This window comes from Hordeum vulgare, chromosome 5H (assembly GCF_904849725.1).
Source record: "Hordeum vulgare subsp. vulgare chromosome 5H, MorexV3_pseudomolecules_assembly, whole genome shotgun sequence".
In the NCBI taxonomy this organism is placed as follows: Eukaryota; Viridiplantae; Streptophyta; class Magnoliopsida; order Poales; family Poaceae; genus Hordeum; species Hordeum vulgare.
The window spans coordinates 527,215,011-527,232,667 of record NC_058522.1 but is presented as its reverse complement, the minus strand read 5'-3'; the positions used below and the strand labels follow the sequence as shown (position 1 = coordinate 527,232,667).

The window sequence follows — 17,657 nt, the reverse complement described above, 5'->3', positions numbered from 1 at the left end:
TTGAGCGTCATGGAGCATTTGAGATGTTCCAGGAGTTGAAGTTTATCTTTCAGAAGAACACCCGGATTGAGAGGTATGAGACCTCCGATAAATTCTATGCTTGCAAGATGGAGGAGAACTCGTCTGTCAGTGAACATGTGCTCAAAATGTCTGGGTACTCAAACCGTCTAGCTGAGCTGGGGATTGAACTCCCGCAAGAAGCTATCACTGACAGAATCCTTCAATCACTGCCGCCAAGCTATAAAGGCTTTGTGTTGAACTACAACATGCAAGGGATGAACAAGTCTCCCGGCGAGTTGTTTGCGATGCTAAAAGTCGCAGAGTCTGAACTCCGTAAAGAGCATCAAGTGTTGATGGTGAATAAGACCACTAGTTTCAAGAGAAACGACAAAGGCAAGAAGGGTAATTCGAAGAAGAGCGGCAAGTCTGTTGCCAATCCGACGAAGAAACCCAAAGCTGGACCTAAGCCTGAAATAGAGTGTTACTATTGCAAGGGTATGGGTCACTGGAAGCGCAATTGCCCCAAGTATCTGGCTGATAAGAAAGCGGCCAAAAAAAATCAGGTATATTTGATATACATGTTATTGATGTGTACTTAACCGGCTCTCGTAGTAGTGCCTGGGTATTCGATACCGGTTCTGTTGCTCATATTTGCAACTCGAAACAGGAACTGCGGAATAGACGAAGGCTGGCGAAAGATGAAGTGACGATGCGCGTGGGAAATGGTTCCAAGGTTGATGCAATCGCCGTCGGCACAGTCTCACTTCAGTTACCGTCAGGATTAGTTATGAACTTAAATCATTGTTATTTAGTGCCTGCGTTGAGCATGAACATTATATCTAGATCTTGTTTATTGCGAGACGGTTACTCTTTTAAGTCAGAGAATAATGGTTGTTCTATTTCTATGAATAACATCTTTTATGGTCATGCACCCAATGTGAGAGGATTGTTCATATTGAATCTTGATAGTGATACACACATACATAACATTGAGACCAAAAGAGTTAGAGTTAACAATGATAGCGCCATATTTTGGTGGCACTGCGCTTAGGTCATATTGGTGTAAAGCGCATGAAGAAACTCCATGCCGATGGACTTTTGGAGTCACTTGACTTTGATTCACTTGACACGTGTGAACCATGCCTCATGGGCAAGATGACTAAAACTCCGTTCTCCGAAACAATGGAGCGTGCAAGTGACTTGTTGGAAATCATACATACCGATGTGTGTGGTCCGATGAGCGTGGAAGCACGTGGCGGATATCGTTATTTTCTCACCTTCACTGACGATTTGAGTAGATATGGTTATGTCTACTTAATGAAGCACAAGTCTGAAATATTTGAAAAGTTCAAGCAATTTCAGAGTGAAGTTGAAAACCATCGTAACAAGAAGATCAAGTTCCTACGGTCTGATCGTGGGGGTGAATATCTAAGTTTCGAGTTTGGTGCTCACTTAAGACAATGTGGAATTGTTTCACAGTTGACACCGCCTAGAACACCACAGCGTAATGGTGTGTCCGAACGTCGTAATCGTACTTTATTAGAGATGGTGCGATCTATGATGTCTCTTACCGATTTGCCATTATCATTTTGGGGTTATGCATTAGAAACAGCTGCATTCACTTTAAATAGGGCACCATCAAAATCCGTTGAGACGACACCATACGAACTGTGGTTTGGCAAAAGGCCAAAGTTGTCGTTTCTTAAAGTTTGGGGATGTGATGCTTATGTCAAAAAGCTTCAGCCTGAAAAGCTGGAACCCAAAGCGGAAAAGTGCATCTTCATAGGTTACCCAAAAGAGACAGTTGGGTACACCTTCTATCTCAAATCCGAGGGCAAAGTGTTTGTTGCTAAAAACGGAGCTTTTCTCGAGAAGGAGTTTCTCTCGAGAGAATTGAGTGGGAGGAAGATAGAACTTGACGAGGTTGTCGAACCTCTCATCCCTCTGGATGGTGGCGCAGGGCAAGGGGAAACCTCTGTCGTTGCGACGCCGGTTGAGGAGGAAGTTAATGATGATGATCATGAAACTCCGGTTCAAGTTTCTGTCGAACCACGCAGGTCGACGAGACCACGTGCTGCTCCAGAGTGGTATGGCAATCCCGTCTTATCGATCATGTTGTTAGACAACAATGAACCTGCAAATTATGAAGAAGCAATGGTGGGGCCAGATTCCAACAAATGGCTAGAAGCCATGAAGTCCGAGATAGGATCCATGTATGAGAACAAAGTGTGGACTTTGGAAGTACTGCCTGAGGGCCGCAAGGCTATTCAGAACAAATGGATCTTTAAGAGGAAGACGGACGCTGACGGCAATGTGACCGTTTATAAAGCTCGACTTGTGGCAAAGGGTTTTTCACAAGTTCAAGGAGTTGACTACGATGAGACATTCTCACCCGTAGCGATGCTTAAGTCCGTCAGAATCATGTTAGCAATAGCTGCATTTTTCGATTATGAAATCTGGCAGATGGATGTCAAAACGGCGTTCCTTAACGGTTTCCTTAAGGAAGAGTTGTATATGATGCAACCCGAAGGTTTTGTCGATCCTAAGAATGCTGACAAGGTGTGCAAGCTCCAGCGATCCATTTATGGACTGGTGCAAGCATCTCGGAGTTGGAACAAACACTTTGATGAAGTGATCAAAGCATTTGGGTTTATAAAAGTGGTTGGAGAATCTTGTATTTACAAGAAAGTGAGTGGGAGCTCTGTGGCGTTTCTAATATTATATGTGGATGACATATTGCTGATTGGAAACAACGTAGAGTTTTTGGAGAGCATAAAGGATTACTTGAATAAAAGTTTCTCTATGAAGGACCTAGGAGAAGCTGCTTACATTCTAGGCATTAAGATCTACAGGGATAGATCAAAACGCCTCATAGGACTTTCACAAAGCACGTACCTTGATAAAGTTTTGAAGAGGTTCAAAATGGAACAGTCCAAGAAAGGGTTCTTGCCAGTTTTACAAGGTACGAGATTGAGTAAGACTCAGTGCCCAGCAACTGATGAAGATAGAGAGCATATGCGCTCCGTCCCCTATGCTTCAGCCATAGGTTCTATCATATAAGCAATGCTGTGCACTAGACCGGATGTTAGCCTGGCCATAAGTATGGCAGGTAGGTTCCAGAGTAATCCAGGAGTGGATCACTGGACGGCGGTCAAGAATATCCTGAAGTACCTGAAAAGGACTAAGGAGATGTTTCTCGTGTATGGAGGTGACGAAGAGCTCGCCATAAAAGGTTACGTCGATGCAAGCTTTGACACAGATCCGGACGACTCTAAGTCGCAAACCGGATACGTATTTATTCTTAATGGGGGTGCGGTAAGCTGGTGCAGTTCCAAGCAAAGCGTCGTAGCAGATTCTACATGTGAAGCGGAGTACATGGCTGCCTCGGAGGCGGCTAAGGAGGGTGTCTGGATGAAGCAATTCATGACGGATCTTGGAGTGGTGCCAAGCGCACTGAATCCAATAACCTTGTTCTGTGACAACACGGGTGCCATTGCCTTAGCAAAGGAACCACGGTTTCACAAGAAGTCCAGACATATCAAACGACGCTTCAACCTCATCCGCGACTACGTCGAAGGAGAGGACGTAAATATATGCAAAGTGCACACGGATCTGAATGTAGCAGACCCGCTGACTAAACCTCTTCCACGGGCAAAGCATGATCAACACCAGAACTGTATGGGTGTTAGATTTATTACAATGTAATTCGCATGATGATGTGAGGACTAGATTATTGAATCTAGTGCAAGTGGGAGACTGTTGGAATTATGCCCTAGAGGCAATAATAAATACAGTTATTATTATAATTCCTGTATCAAGATAATCGTTTATTATCCATGGTATAATTGTATTGAATGAAGACTCATTTACATGTGTGGATACATAGACAAAAACACTGTCCCTAGCAAGCCTCTAGTTGGCTAGTCAGTTGATCAACGATAGTCAGTGTCTTCTGATTATGAACAAGGTGTTGTTGCTTGATAAGTGGATCACGTCATTAGGAGAATCACGTGATGGACTAGACCCAAACTAATAGACGTAGCATGTTGATTGTGTCATTTTATTGCTACTGTTTTCTGCGTGTCAAGTATTTATTCCTATGACCATGAGATCATATAACTTACTAACACCGGAGGAATACTTTGTGTGTATCAAACGTGGCAACGTAACTGGGTGACTATAAAGATGCTCTACAGGTATCTCCGAAGGTGTTCGTTAAGTTAGTATGGATCGAGACTGGGATTTGTCACTCCGTGTGACGGAGAGGTATCTCGGGGCCCACTCGGTAATACAACATCACACACAAGCCTTGCAAGCAATGTGACTTAGTGTAAGTTGCGGGATCTTGTATTACGGAACGAGTAAATAGATTTGCCGGTAAACGAGATTGAAATAAGTATATGGATACTAACGATCGAATCTCGGGCAAGTAACATACCGAAGGACAAAGGGAATGACATACGAGATTATATGAATCCTTGGCACTGAGGTTCAAACGATAAGATCTTCGTAGAATATGTAGGATCCAGTATGGGCATCCAGGTCCCGCTATTGGATATTGACCGAGGAGTCTCTCGGGTCATGTCTACATAGTTCTCGAACCCGCAGGGTCTGCACACTTAAGGTTCGACGTTGTTTTATGCGTATTTGAGTTATATGGTTGGTTACCGAATGTTGTTCGGAGTCCCGGATGAGATCACGGACGTCACGAGGGTTTCTGGAATGGTCCGAAAACGAAGATTGATATATAGGATGACCTCATTTGATTACCGGAAGGTTTTCGGAGTTACCGGGAATGTACCGGGAATGACGAATGGGTTCCGGGAGTTCACCGGGGGGGCCCACCCACCCCGGGGAAGCCCATAGGTGTTTGGGGTGCCGCACCAGCCCTTAGTGGGCTGGTGGGACAGCCCAAGAGAGGCCTATGCGCATTGGGGAGAAAATCCAAGAGGAAAGGGAAAAAAGGAGGAGGTGGGAAAGGGAAGAAGGACTCCACCTTCCAAACCAAGTAGGACTCGGTTTGGGAGGGGAATCCTTCCCCCCTTGGCTCGGCCGACCCCTTGGGGGTTCTTGGACCCCAAGGCAAGGCTCCCCCCTCCCTCTCCTATATATAGTGGGGTTTTAGGGCTGATTTGAGACTACTTTGCCACGGCAGCCCGACCACATATCTCCACGGTTTTACCTCTAGATCGCGTTTCTGCGGAGCTCGGGCGGAGCCCTGCTGAGACAATATCATCACCAACCTCCGGAGCGCCGTCACGCTGCCGGAGAACTCTTCTACCTCTCCGTCTCTCTTGCTGGATCAAGAAGGCCGAGATCATCGTCGAGCTGTACGTGTGCTGAACGCGGAGGTGCCGTCCGTTCGGCACTAGATCGTGGGACTGATGGCGGGACGGTTCGTGGGGAGGATCGAGGGACGTGAGGACGTTCCACTACATCAACCGCGTTCACTAACGCTTCTGCTGTACGATCTACAAGGGTACATAGATCACACATCCCCTCTCGTAGATGGACATCACCATGATAGGTCTTCGTGCGCGTAGGAATTTTTTTTATTCCCATGCGACGTTCCCCAACAGGCCAATGGACATGCATTCGACTGGTCGCCATAAGTAACATTTGTTTCATACGTTATCAGTAACACTTACCTTTATTAACATAACCGAACCCTTGGTTCCTCGGTATTGATGAGGGGTTGCGCACTCTATATAAGCCACCCCTCCCCTCTGGCACAAGGGTTCGCACCCCGTGTAACTCACACTTTTCACATGACAGAAGCTCCCGAGCACTAAGGCATAGGGTTGTTATCTCCACGAGAGGGGTCTGAACTCATACATTCGCGTGTACAAACTAGTAGTATCTAGGACTCTGTCCTCTCCTTGCGTACCCTTAACCTCTACTGTCAGGCTCGCTCCCACGACACACAACACCTTCAACAAGATAACACACAAGTTTGTCATCGCCGAACCCGAACAATGAAGGTCAAAACGGAAGTTTTCACCTTAGGAAACAAGTTGTACCCCAATAACCATCTTGAAAACGGATCATTTGCTAGTCGCATCAACCAACACCCCAGGCTAGGCCGGAGCGACGCTCGGACACGTGAGTCGTCTTCCCGCCTTAAGTAACGCCTTCAAGTACCAGAGACAACAAGGACAAGGAATTTCATCATGATTTTCGATACCAACCAATGAAGGAAAATACAACAACAAGTAGACAACACCTTCGACAAGATAACACACAAGTTTGACACCGATGAACATAATGAAGGTCAAAACATAAGTTTTCACTTTAGGAAACAAGTTGTACCCCAATAACCATCTTGAAAATGGATATTCTGCTAGTCGCGACAGCCAACACTCTGGGCTAGTCCAGAGCGACGCTCGGACGCTTGAGCCGCCTTCTCACCTTAAGCAACGCCCGTCAGGAGGTCTCCCATGATGGAAGCGAGGAACTAACCGCTGCCACTCTATATCGCCGTGAACCAGCCAACATTAGATGTTGCTGTTAGCATCAATAAAGCTTGATCTGTTGCAAAGAGTTTTTGACAAGTTTAAGGAGTTGACTATGATGAAATGATCACATCGCAACGATGCTTAAGTCAATTCGGGTTATATTTCAACTTTGAGATATGAGAGATGGATGTCAAAACAAGCATTCCTTCATGAAATATTAACCGTAGACATGTATATGATACAAAATGAGGGTTTTGTCGATCCAAAGGATGCTGAAATAATGTGCAAAACTTGGAAGGTCAATTTTATAGACTGAAGCAAGCACAAAGGAATTGGAATCTTCGTCTCAATGAAATGGTCGGATAGTTTGATTTCAGCAAGAATGATGAAGATGTTTGTGTTTACAAAAAAATTAAGTGGGTGCCCAATAACATTTTGAATACTTTATGGTCAAAACATACTGTTAATTGTAAATGATATAAATATCTTGACATGAACTAGGACTTCAATGAAAATATTTTTCCAACAAAGAACCGGGCTAAACAAATATCTACTGGGCATAAAGAGCTATAGATATAAATCATAGAGTCTGATAAGGTTAAACCGAAATACATACTGACATGATACTAAAATGGTTTAGCATGAAAAACACACTTTTGAGTGAGCTTCTTGTCCCAAAAGCCATAAGTGGACCCATTCGGCTGGACTGTGAGGCTGGATACGGAGATTTCATAAGTGAGAGGGCTCCCGAACACACCCTTAGTCTTTCATGATAGAATCATCGCAGCTAGTAGCAACCGCTCAACAAACACGAATGGATTTAGTAGCACATTATATATGTGAATAAAAAAATAAAAAAATGTTAACAGTTCTATTTGATACTGATAAACAAAGCATTTTCAGAAAAGAATCTGATAAACAAAGCAAGGGACATTTATTGACATGGCACTGATAAACAAAACATCCATGATCTCCCTTAATTTTGACGCCCTCCTTGATATTGTCAAACAGTAGTTTGATGTGGTTATGAAAATAAATCGCTGTATAATATTTGTCTGTGTTGAGGTATTCGAGTTGCGGTTTTCGGTTTCATACCTAAAAAAGGCCCTCTTAGTCAACTAACGTTCATCGTTGGGGGTGACAATTGTGAACATTTTTCATGGCAGTTTTCAGTTGTAGGGGTGACAGTTTTTTCAGACTAGAATAGCAATTTGTGGCAGAGAAGGCATTTTCTTTTTGAAAAATTGCCATCACAGCAAACGCTTGCGAACGCGTTCGCTGGCAATTTCTTCCTCGCGAATGTTCGTTACTTTTTTTTCTGAACCGGGCAACCCCCTTTCCATTACTCACATAACGGAAATACATTGTTCAAATTCAAAAGGAAAACCAGAAAAGGGGTGCGAGTTCAAAGCATTCTTGGGAAACCTACACATAGGCACTCGTCATCGAACAGCCTACCGTAGGGCAAAAACCCAAGAACACACATACTACGCACTAAACCATCCAAATAAGTCTAGGAATCTCCAGAAAACAAACAACATAGGATATCGCCTGAAACCACTCCACGCAGGGAGGCCAACAAAACAACCGAACATCTCACCAGCACCCCAAGATAACCAGAATAAGCTACGCCATCAGCAATCCTCCTTCGGGGCCGCACAGATCCCCAGCGGATTCAACGCATTCCTCTTCAGCATCTTCGCCCCCCGCTCCAGCGCCAGTTTGTCCTTCCCTGTTAATAACCCTGCCCAATATGTGAGGAACCCACAAGCAGAGTAAACGACATCAAAAGGAGATCCCAGCTTCTTTTTTTCAATGGTCGCGCGATTGCGGCAATTCCACAATGCCCAACAAATAGCAGCAAGGCCACAAGTATAAAACCTAGCTCCATTAGGCAAATAAGCAAAGCACCAAGCATAAAACTGCCAAAGATTATCAGGACCTTTGCTGGTCCCAAGCATACATCCCACTGTTCTCCACACCACTCTAGCGACAAGACAAGAAAAACACAAATGCTGTGAAGTCTCCCTCTCTAGCAAAAAGAACATCTAGGATTACCTTTCCATTTTCTCCTACTCATCATGTCTCGCGTTAGAATGGCATCTTGAAAAGTTGCCATAAGAAAATCTGGATCTTAAGAGGCAACTTTGCACTCCAGATCCATCTAAGTCACAACCAGCAATGTTACTTTCCAAATGCTCATAAACAGACTTAGTAGAGAACCTTTTACCACCCCTAAACTTCCACAAAATATGATCTGGTTCATCAGATAAGACCCATTTACCAACAACTACCTTCAGTTCAGACCATTGGCCCGCCAACAGAGGAGTCAACTATCTCCTAAAAAAGTCACCCTCCTCCCACGTTTTAAAATCTCTCACAGTAATATCCTGATGATTACAGATATAAAACAGATCAGCATAAGAATTTTTCAACACAGGGGGGCAACATTCACAGAATCATGCCAAAGTCTAGTGATATTACCAGATTTTAACACAACCTCTCTATCAACCATATAGTGAGGTTTAACTTTCATAATAGCTTTCCAAATAGGAGAGTCAGCAAACTTACTAGTAATTGATGTCACATCCACTCTTCTAAAGTATTTCGCTCTCATCACATCTTGCCACGACCCTTGTTGTGTTTCTAACTTCCACCACCATTTAACAAGCAGGCTCACATTCTGTTTATGCAAGTTCTTTACCCCAGGCCCCCTTTCTTTTTAGATCTACAAATACGATCCCACTTAACCAAGTGATATCTCTTATTACCCTCAATTTCTCTCCAAAAGAATTTCTTCCTGTATTTATCAAGTTTGTATATGACCATCTTAGGAAGCAAGAACATCGCCATATAGTAATATACTATACTAGTTAAAGATGAGTTCATCAGAATCAGCCTACCTCCCGAAGATGCAACATTACCTATCCAAGTTTCACAACATTTAAGAAAATTTTCATCCAGAAACAACCAATCTACACACCTGAGTCCAATAAAGCTTACTGGAACCCCCAAATATTTCATAGGGAAGTGCCCAATCTGACAATTAAACATGTCAGCATAAGTACTCAGGATATTCTCATCACCTCCCACACAAAAAAATCTCACTCTTCTCAAAATTGATCTTTAACCCCGACATCAGTTCAAACATATATAACAAGAGTTTCAAATTAACAGCCGCAACTACATCATGTTCAAAGCATATTACAATGTCATCCACATACTGGAGAATAGCAACACCATCATCAATAAGATCAGGAGCAAGACTAGTGAACAATTTCTCCCTCTAGGTGTTTCTCACCATCTTAGATAAGGCCTCAACAACAATATTGAACAGGAAAGGAGAGAAAGGATCACCCTGTCTAACCCCTTTATGACTTTGGAAATAAGGACCTTTTCCATTGTTCAATTTAATGCACACCGTGCCATCATACAAGATCTTTTTTATCCAGCCACACCAGGTTTCTCCAAAACCTCTGTTTCTATGACACTCCAGGAGGAAATCCCAGATGATCTTATCATAAGCCTTTTTAAAGTCCAGTTTTAGCACTATCCCACATTTTTTTCGACGCTGAGTGTGGTGCAAAACTTCATGCAAAGTCAGGATGCCATCCATTATATTTGTATGTTTAATGAAAGCATTTTGATGCCTACTAATTAGAACATCAGAGTACAATGCCACCCTATCATTCAAAACCTTCGTTATCAACTTATAAGGACATCGCAACAAACAAATGGGCCTGTATTGTTGAATCTTTTTGGCTCCGTTTAATTTAGAAAGCAAAGTGATTACCCCATAGTTTAAACGAGTCACATCTAAAGAATTGTTATGGAAAGCATCAAACAATCTCATCAGATCATATTTAACAAATTCCCAACAATGCTTATAAAATTCGACAGGAATATTATTTGGGCCTGGGGCTTTATTGCTTTCCATAGAAAACAAGGCCTTCTTCACCTCCTCCTCCGTGAACCTTCTAGTAATGAAAACATTATCACCCACACGGATTTTTCCTCCATAGACCAAGTATTAGGGTCCAGGTGAAACATGTTCCCATTAGCAGGACCAAACAACTCCTTATAAAAGTCAGTTGCATGTTTCAACAGGTTCTCGGTCCCCTCAATCACCACATCCCCGTTAACAAAAGAATGAATCGTATTCTTCCTTTTCCTACCATTAGCCACTCTATGAAAAAAAGCTGTGTTTCGATCCCCTTTCAACAACCATCTCTCATTAGACTGCTGGAGCCAAAAAAGCGCATCATTAGTAAGGATCTCATTATATTCAGCACACAACAATGTCCTCTTTTCATACACAACAGGATCTAAAGGGCCCATCTCCTCCAACCTCTCAATCTCCTCTAATTCTCTTCTAATCTCATCTTTCCTCTTCCTACTATGACCAAACTTGTTTGATCCCCAGCCTTTAAAGTATTTCTTAATGCGCTTCAATTTAATATTGAGAATATCAATAGGGTCTTCTGCCCTGACATATTATTCCCAAATGCTCTTAGCTTTTGGGAAAAAATCTTCATGCTTAAGCCAGGAAAGTTCAAATCTAAATTCCATATTCACAGGAGCTCTCCTTTCATCCGATCCCGTCGATAATAACAAGGGATTATGATCAGAAACCTCCTGGACCAGTTTACGAACCGAAACCAAAGGATATAAATCTTCCCAGCTGAAGCTCATTAATACCCTGTCCAATTTTTCCAAAGTAGGATGACTTTGTTTATTAGTCCACGTATACTCCCCCCATATCAATCTCTCTCAGGCCCAAGGAATGAATAACATCATTAAACTTTGAAGCAAATTTGAGATTGCCAGGTTTCTTATTCTTATCATGAACCCCTCTTATGATATTAAAATCACCCCCAATAATATAAGGGATATCAATATTGTGACTGTTGGCGAACGTCGCATGGGAAACAAAAATTTTCCTACGCGCACGAAGACCTATCATGGTGATGTCCATCTACGAGAGGGGATGAGTGATCTACGTACCCTTGTAGACCGTACAGCAGAAGCGTTAGAGAACGCGGTTGATGTAGTGGAACGTCCTCACGTCCCTCGATCCGCCCCGCGAACAATCCCGCGATCAGTCCCACGATCTAGTACCGAACGGACGGCACCTCCGCGTTCAGCACACGTACAGCTCGACGATGATCTCGGCCTTCTTGATCCAGCAAGAGAGACGGAGAGGTAGAAGAGTTCTCTGGCAGCGTGATGGCGCTCCGGAGGTTGGTGATGATCTTGTCTCAGCAGGTCTCCGCCCGAGCTCCGCAGAAACGCGATCTAGAGGAAAAACCGTGGAGGTATGTGGTCGGGCTGCCGTGGAAAAGTCGTCTCAAATCAGCCCTAAAACCTCCGTATATATAGGTGGGAGGGAGGGGGCCTTGCCTTGGGGCTCAAGGAGCCCCAAGGGGGTCGGCCGAGTCCAAGGGGGAGGACTCTCCCCCCCCCAAACCGAGTTGGACTAGGTTTGGTGGGAGGGAGTCCCCCTTCCTTCCCACCTCCTCCTTTTTTTTTTCTTTCTCTCTTGATTTTCTTCTCCTTGGCGCATAGGGCACTTGTGGGCTGTCCCACCAGCCCACTAAGGGCTGGTGTGTCTCCCCAAAGGCCTATGGGCTTCCCCGGGGTGGGTTGCCCCCCCGGTGAACTCCCGGAACCCATTCGTCATTCCCGGTACATTCCCGGTAACTCCGAAAACCTTCCGGTAATCAAATGAGGTCATCCTATATATCAATCTTCGTTTCCGGACCATTCCGGAAACCCTCGTGACGTCCGTGATCTCATCCGGGACTCCGAACAACATTCGGTAACCAACCATATAACTCAAATACGCATAAAACAACGTCGAACCTTAAGTGTGCAGACCCTGCGGGTTCGAGAACTATGTAGACATGACCCGAGAGACTCCTCGGTCAATATCCAATAGCGGGACCTGGATGCCCATATTGGATCCTACATATTCTACGAAGATCTTATCGTTTGAACCTCAGTGCCAAGGATTCGTATAATCCCGTATGTCATTCCCTTTGTCCTTCGGTATGTTACTTGCCCGAGATTCGATCGTCAGTATCCGCATACCTATTTCAATCTCGTTTACCGGCAAGTCTCTTTACTCGTTCCGTAATACAAGATCCCGCAACTTACACTAAGTTACATTGCTTGCAAGGCTTGTGTGTGATGTTGTATTACCGAGTGGGCCCCGAGATACCTCTCCGTCACACGGAGTGACAAATCCCAGTCTTGATCCATACTAACTCAACTAACACCTTCGGAGATACCTGTAGAGCATCTTTATAGTCACCCATTTACGTTGCGACGTTTGATACACACAAAGCATTCCTCCGGTGTCAGTGAGTTATATGATCTCATGGTCATAGGAATAAATACTTGACACGCAGAAAACAGTAGCAACAAAATGACACGACCAACATGCTACGTCTATTAGTTTGGGTCTAGTCCATCACGTGATTCTCCTAATGACGTGATCCAGTTATCAAGCAACAACACCTTGTTCATAATCAGAAGACACTGACTATCTTTGATCAACTGGCTAGCCAACTAGAGGCTTACTAGGGACGGTGTTTTGTCTATGTATCCACACATGTAAATTAGTCTTCATTCAATACAATTATAACATGGATAATAAACGATTATCTTGATACAGGAATTATAATAATAACTATATTTATTATTGCCTCTAGGGCATAATTCCAACAGTGACAGGTAACAAGCATTTCATCCAGGAATTCATCTTTACGATCATCATGAGCCGCTCCATAAACTACAATTAAAACCCACATACATTTCTTTTCCACATCAAACACACGAGCATGAACCATAAAGTTCCCTATCATCGAGGAAACCATCTCCAAGTTCTCTTTTTTAATCCCACAAAGGATACCCCCCGATCTCCCCACAGATGATAAAAAATTCCATGCAAAATAACCACAAGGATCCATTCTACTTAAGTATTTAGCAGGAAACTCCTTCTTCTTGGTTTCTTGAATACCAATAAAATCAAGAGAATGATCTTTAATAATGTCTGCAAAACAGGAGGCCATCCCTTTCCTACCTGCTCCCCTACAGTTCCAAAAGACCCCTTTCATATAAATCCTTTTGAATTTTTCCTCTCCTTGGGGACCCTACTAGGAAGCACAGTAGGGGCACCCATTTTTTTAGCCGAAGATGATTCACTTTTCTGGCTTCTAGTAACAGGTCTAGCTATCACAATAGTTTTTTTTCAATTTATTCTTTTTCCTAGACCGCACAAGCGTAAAATCATCCTCCTCAACATTACCTTCCTCCATCCAATTTAAATCTAGCGGAGTAACTACACCATTAACATTAATTAGCGTCATATTATTCACATTCTCCTCAGCCTCTACTATACCCTCTCTCTCCGCATTAGAATTATTATTCCTAAATTTCTCCAACTCCCTAATAACATCGATATTAACAAAATCATTATCAGGAATAATAATCCCCATCTTAGAAGCAGCTAACACCATATTTGGATTAGACAGAGCATCGAAAGAATTATGTGAGTGTAATATACCTTCCACATTCCTTTTCTTGACAGCAGCAGCAGCCTTCAGCTGGACATCATCCATCTTACTCTGCACATTACGGAGACTGAATCTCAAATTCTCCTCAGTAGCCAGGGGAGGAGTAGGAATCACCTCCACTTCCACAGCAGTATCAGGAGATTCCACCCTATATTCCACCTTTCCAACATCAAATTCACCCATCTCAGCATCAACATATACCACCTGAGGAGTAATCCTCACCATATCAGCAAAGGATTCTTTTATTATTTTCAGGAGATATCAATTTTTCATTTATATCACCTCCCAAACATTTAATACTTACATGTTTCTCTTCTTCCATAAAATCCATAGCCATAGAATCAATCAATAGTGAAGTATGCAAGGAAACATCAGATTCTATGCTCTCTTGGGATTCTTGGAGTTGCTTTTTTTTCCCAGTCTGAATATTATCATTTTTTTCCTCCACAGTCCCCCTGGGAATTTCATCATTTCTAGGTTTCTTATTCACATTAGTATCAATATCATCACTTTTTTCCTTATCATTGCTCCTCACAGAGCTAAGAAGGAATTCACCCCTATTAGGATCTTTCACCAGAACCTGGTCCACCTCAAAATAGAAATCATAAAAATGCTCCCCTAGAACAGCCTCAGCTACAGAAGGAATATCATCAACATTTCTGCACCTAACCTTCACCCTAGCAGAGGCACGACGGTGTAAGGTTGCACTATCGATTTCCAAGGGAACACGTACCAAGGAAGCAACATAAGCCATATTTCTCTCACTTTTTTTATCCAGAGGAACATTACTAATCTTAACCCAGGCCACTTCCATCACCCCCTTAGACCCAACAGCTGAAGACCACTTAGTCACATTAATAACAACACCGCTCGTCTTAAGTACAGTGTGACCCACATAACAAATCTGAGCTACAACCCTGGGATTAGGAAACCTCACCACAAAAACACCCGGGCCAATAGCATGAGCCGAACATCGCCATCCTGTGGCCAGATAGTCATTAAGATCAAGCTCCATTTGTCTAGTAGATGTCTCCCCTTCAACGATATTTACTACAATATTATTAGATCTCTCCTTCATCTGATTAGCCGAACATGAATCATGTATGTAATAAAATCCTTGCCCCCTCGATTGAAAAGCACACATAGAGGCAACATAACTCCACGGTAAGAACTCACAACAAACAGATGCAAGATGACCCAATCGACCACACCTTTCACAGAAAGCTTGTGCCCTAAACGCGGGAACATGCTCACGAGACTTGCAAATGAGGCAGGGATCAAAAACATTGGAAGGAGTCACCTGATACGCTTTGTTCCCTTGATTGTGACGAGGAGGATTGGGGATCTGGCGATCCGCACCCTCACTAGCGGATCCAGAAGATCCATGGCTCGTGGGTACCCAGATCCCACCATCCACAGCCTGCTTCCCCATCGCAGCCTCATCCCATCGCGAGGTGTCATCAGATCCGGAGGCGACATTGGAAGTAGACGCGTTGTTGTTGTCGTCGTCCCTCTTCCAGGAGTATTTGCTCCGGTCTCCATCACGGCCACCGCCCCGTCCAGGAGCATGACCGGGCCCGCGAGCACCACGACCAGGCTCCCCCCGTCGCTCTCCTCGGAAGCCTCGACCTCCACCCCCCATCGTAGGAGGAGACGCAGCCACCACCGCGAAGGATCGCAGATCTCCTCCAACCTTCCCTCTCCACCAACCGAAGGAATCGCTCGCTCTCGATCTAGGGCTTCTAGGCTGCGCCGACCAGAAATGGGAAAATGATTCCTCTAGGTCAAGTCTCGGCGCGGTGGGGGCTTTTATACTGCCATCGGAGCCAAAACGAGCGCTCCGATTTCCTCCCACGTGTCGCCCATCCGCCATTGGCGCACTGTTGGAGGCAGGGCCCGCCTCGACCCCACCTGGCGCGACATCACCCCCACCCATCGTTCCCCTCCTCCTGGCTGACGCCGTATCCTCGGCCGCCCTCACCGGAGCCCAATTCTCCGGCAGCCGATCTCGAATTCTCGCGAAGTAACAGGGGAACGCCACCATGACATCAATATCTAGGGTTTCCCCTTCCCGAAGGCACCGAGCATCGATGGTAACCCCTCTCGCATCCCTCAGTACTAACCTGAGAGCCTCCCGTCGGAGAAGCAGCTCGCCGTCGGCAAAGCGTAGCTGCCGCGAGCCGATATCGACGGCGAAGGAGACACACCATCTCGTATCGCATGTCTCGCACGATCCACTCGAGCCCGACGCCATCTCGCACGATCGAGTGACACTTTTGTTGAGAGCCGCGCTTCCCTTGAGGCTGCATTTGACGCCCTCCCCTATGTTCGTTAGTTATTAGCACTAAAAAAAAGGCTCTACGGTTTTCGGTGGCTTGACAAGGCTTCTGGTTCTGGGCAGTGGGCACTTGTGCGAATCCCCGGAGCAGACCGCGAGCAGGGGACGCGCCAAACTCAACGGCCCAATGAAGCCAAGATACACCGTCCGACCGCCGCAAGCGAGCAGGAGTTGACGAACGCACGCACGGCGGGAGCTACGGACCAAAAGCCACCGCGTCTCGCTCCCCATCTCTATCCATCCATCCATCTATCCCGTGCCGTTCACATCCAAAAGCCAGCGGCGCCGACCGTGCGCGCGCGCGCGCATATATATATACGACAGGCGATGTGGTCGATCGAGGCAGCGATCGCCAGGCACGAAGCCGGTCTTGGTCTCACTCTCACCGCAAGTGAAGGCATCGTTATATGGAGGAGGCGAGCGCCGAGGCCGTGGCCATGGCGAGCGGCATGGCGCCTGGAGCGGAGGTCACGACGATGAAGGTGGTGGCGGCGGTGGACGCGAGCGAGGAGAGCCTGCACGCGCTCTCGTGGGCGCTCGACAACGTCGTCCGGCACCACCCCGGCGCGTCCGTCGTCGTCGTCCACGCCCAGCACCCCGTCGACCACTTCGTCTACCCCGTCGCCGCCCACGGTGAGCTAAGCATCCTCACGCGCGCTAACCGTCTGAACTCTGAGCTCGGGGCGCTCCACTGACACACCTGGTTGGTGCGTGCGTGCGGCGTCGTGGACTGTGGAAGCAGGCCTGGCCTACGCGCCGCCGACGGCGATGGACTCCATGAGGAGGGCGCAGGCGGAGAACTCCCGGAAGGCGGTGGCCCGCGCGCTGGACGTGTGCAGGCAGAAGCAGGTGAGCGCCACGGCGGCGGTGGTGGAGGGCGACGCCAAGGAGGCCATCTGCCAGGCCGTGGAGGACGCGCGCGCCGACCTCCTCGTCCTCGGCAGCCGCGGCCTGGGCATGATCAAGAGGTACGCGCCGATCGCCATGGCCTCCATGTAACTAACATATCAATCGTCTTCGTGACCTTGTGCTGGTGGTGTGTTGCAGGGCGTTGCTGGGCAGCGTGAGCGACTACCTCGCACATCACGCCTCCTGTCCCGTCCTCATCGTCAAGCCGCCCAACAAAGCGCACCACAAGTGAAGCCCGGCCAAAGGGAACCACATCTACTTGTTCATAACTACTACTGTACTGCATCAAGCGACTTGTGCTTCCAATAACGACTTAGAAGATGGAGTGATCGAGATCCTGTGTAGTACGTTTGGTGTGCAAGCATCTCGATCATGTGT

General features: G+C 45.8%; 1 protein-coding gene and 1 pseudogene across 3 annotated transcripts; one reads left to right on the top strand and one right to left on the bottom strand.

Moving 5' to 3' along the window:
* Positions 1–7,855: 7,855 nt before the first annotated feature.
* Positions 7,856–15,141, bottom strand: LOC123452245. Of its 2 annotated transcripts, XM_045128866.1 has the most exons (3): positions 14,147–15,141; positions 14,023–14,083; positions 7,856–8,199 (listed from the first exon to the last, which is right to left on the bottom strand). In XM_045128866.1, exons 1-3 carry the CDS (start codon positions 14,255–14,257, stop codon positions 8,090–8,092), a joined length of 282 nt encoding a protein of 93 aa, XP_044984801.1. In that variant the 5' UTR covers positions 14,258–15,141; the 3' UTR covers positions 7,856–8,089. The 2 variants fall into 2 exon arrangements, with proteins under 2 accessions (XP_044984801.1, XP_044984800.1); XM_045128865.1 differs by having other exon boundaries at positions 14,023–15,141.
* A 1,556-nt stretch (positions 15,142–16,697) lies between these two features.
* Positions 16,698–17,609, top strand: LOC123452244 (annotated as a pseudogene). The gene is made up of 3 exons (XR_006632572.1): positions 16,698–17,003; positions 17,113–17,338; positions 17,418–17,609. The product of XR_006632572.1 is annotated as a universal stress protein A-like protein (transcript).
* The last annotated feature ends 48 nt before the right edge of the window (positions 17,610–17,657 follow it).

Excerpts from the sequence above, each read along its gene's own strand:
- LOC123452245 (XM_045128865.1), bottom strand. The coding sequence starts at position 14,257 with ATGGTGAGGATTACTCCTCAGGTGGTATATGTTGATGCTGAGATGGGT. Across the intron at positions 8,200-14,022 it reads CAAGAAAAGGAATGTGGAAG|GGTTATTAACAGGGAAGGAC; the intron begins GTATATTACACT and ends CATATTGGGCAG.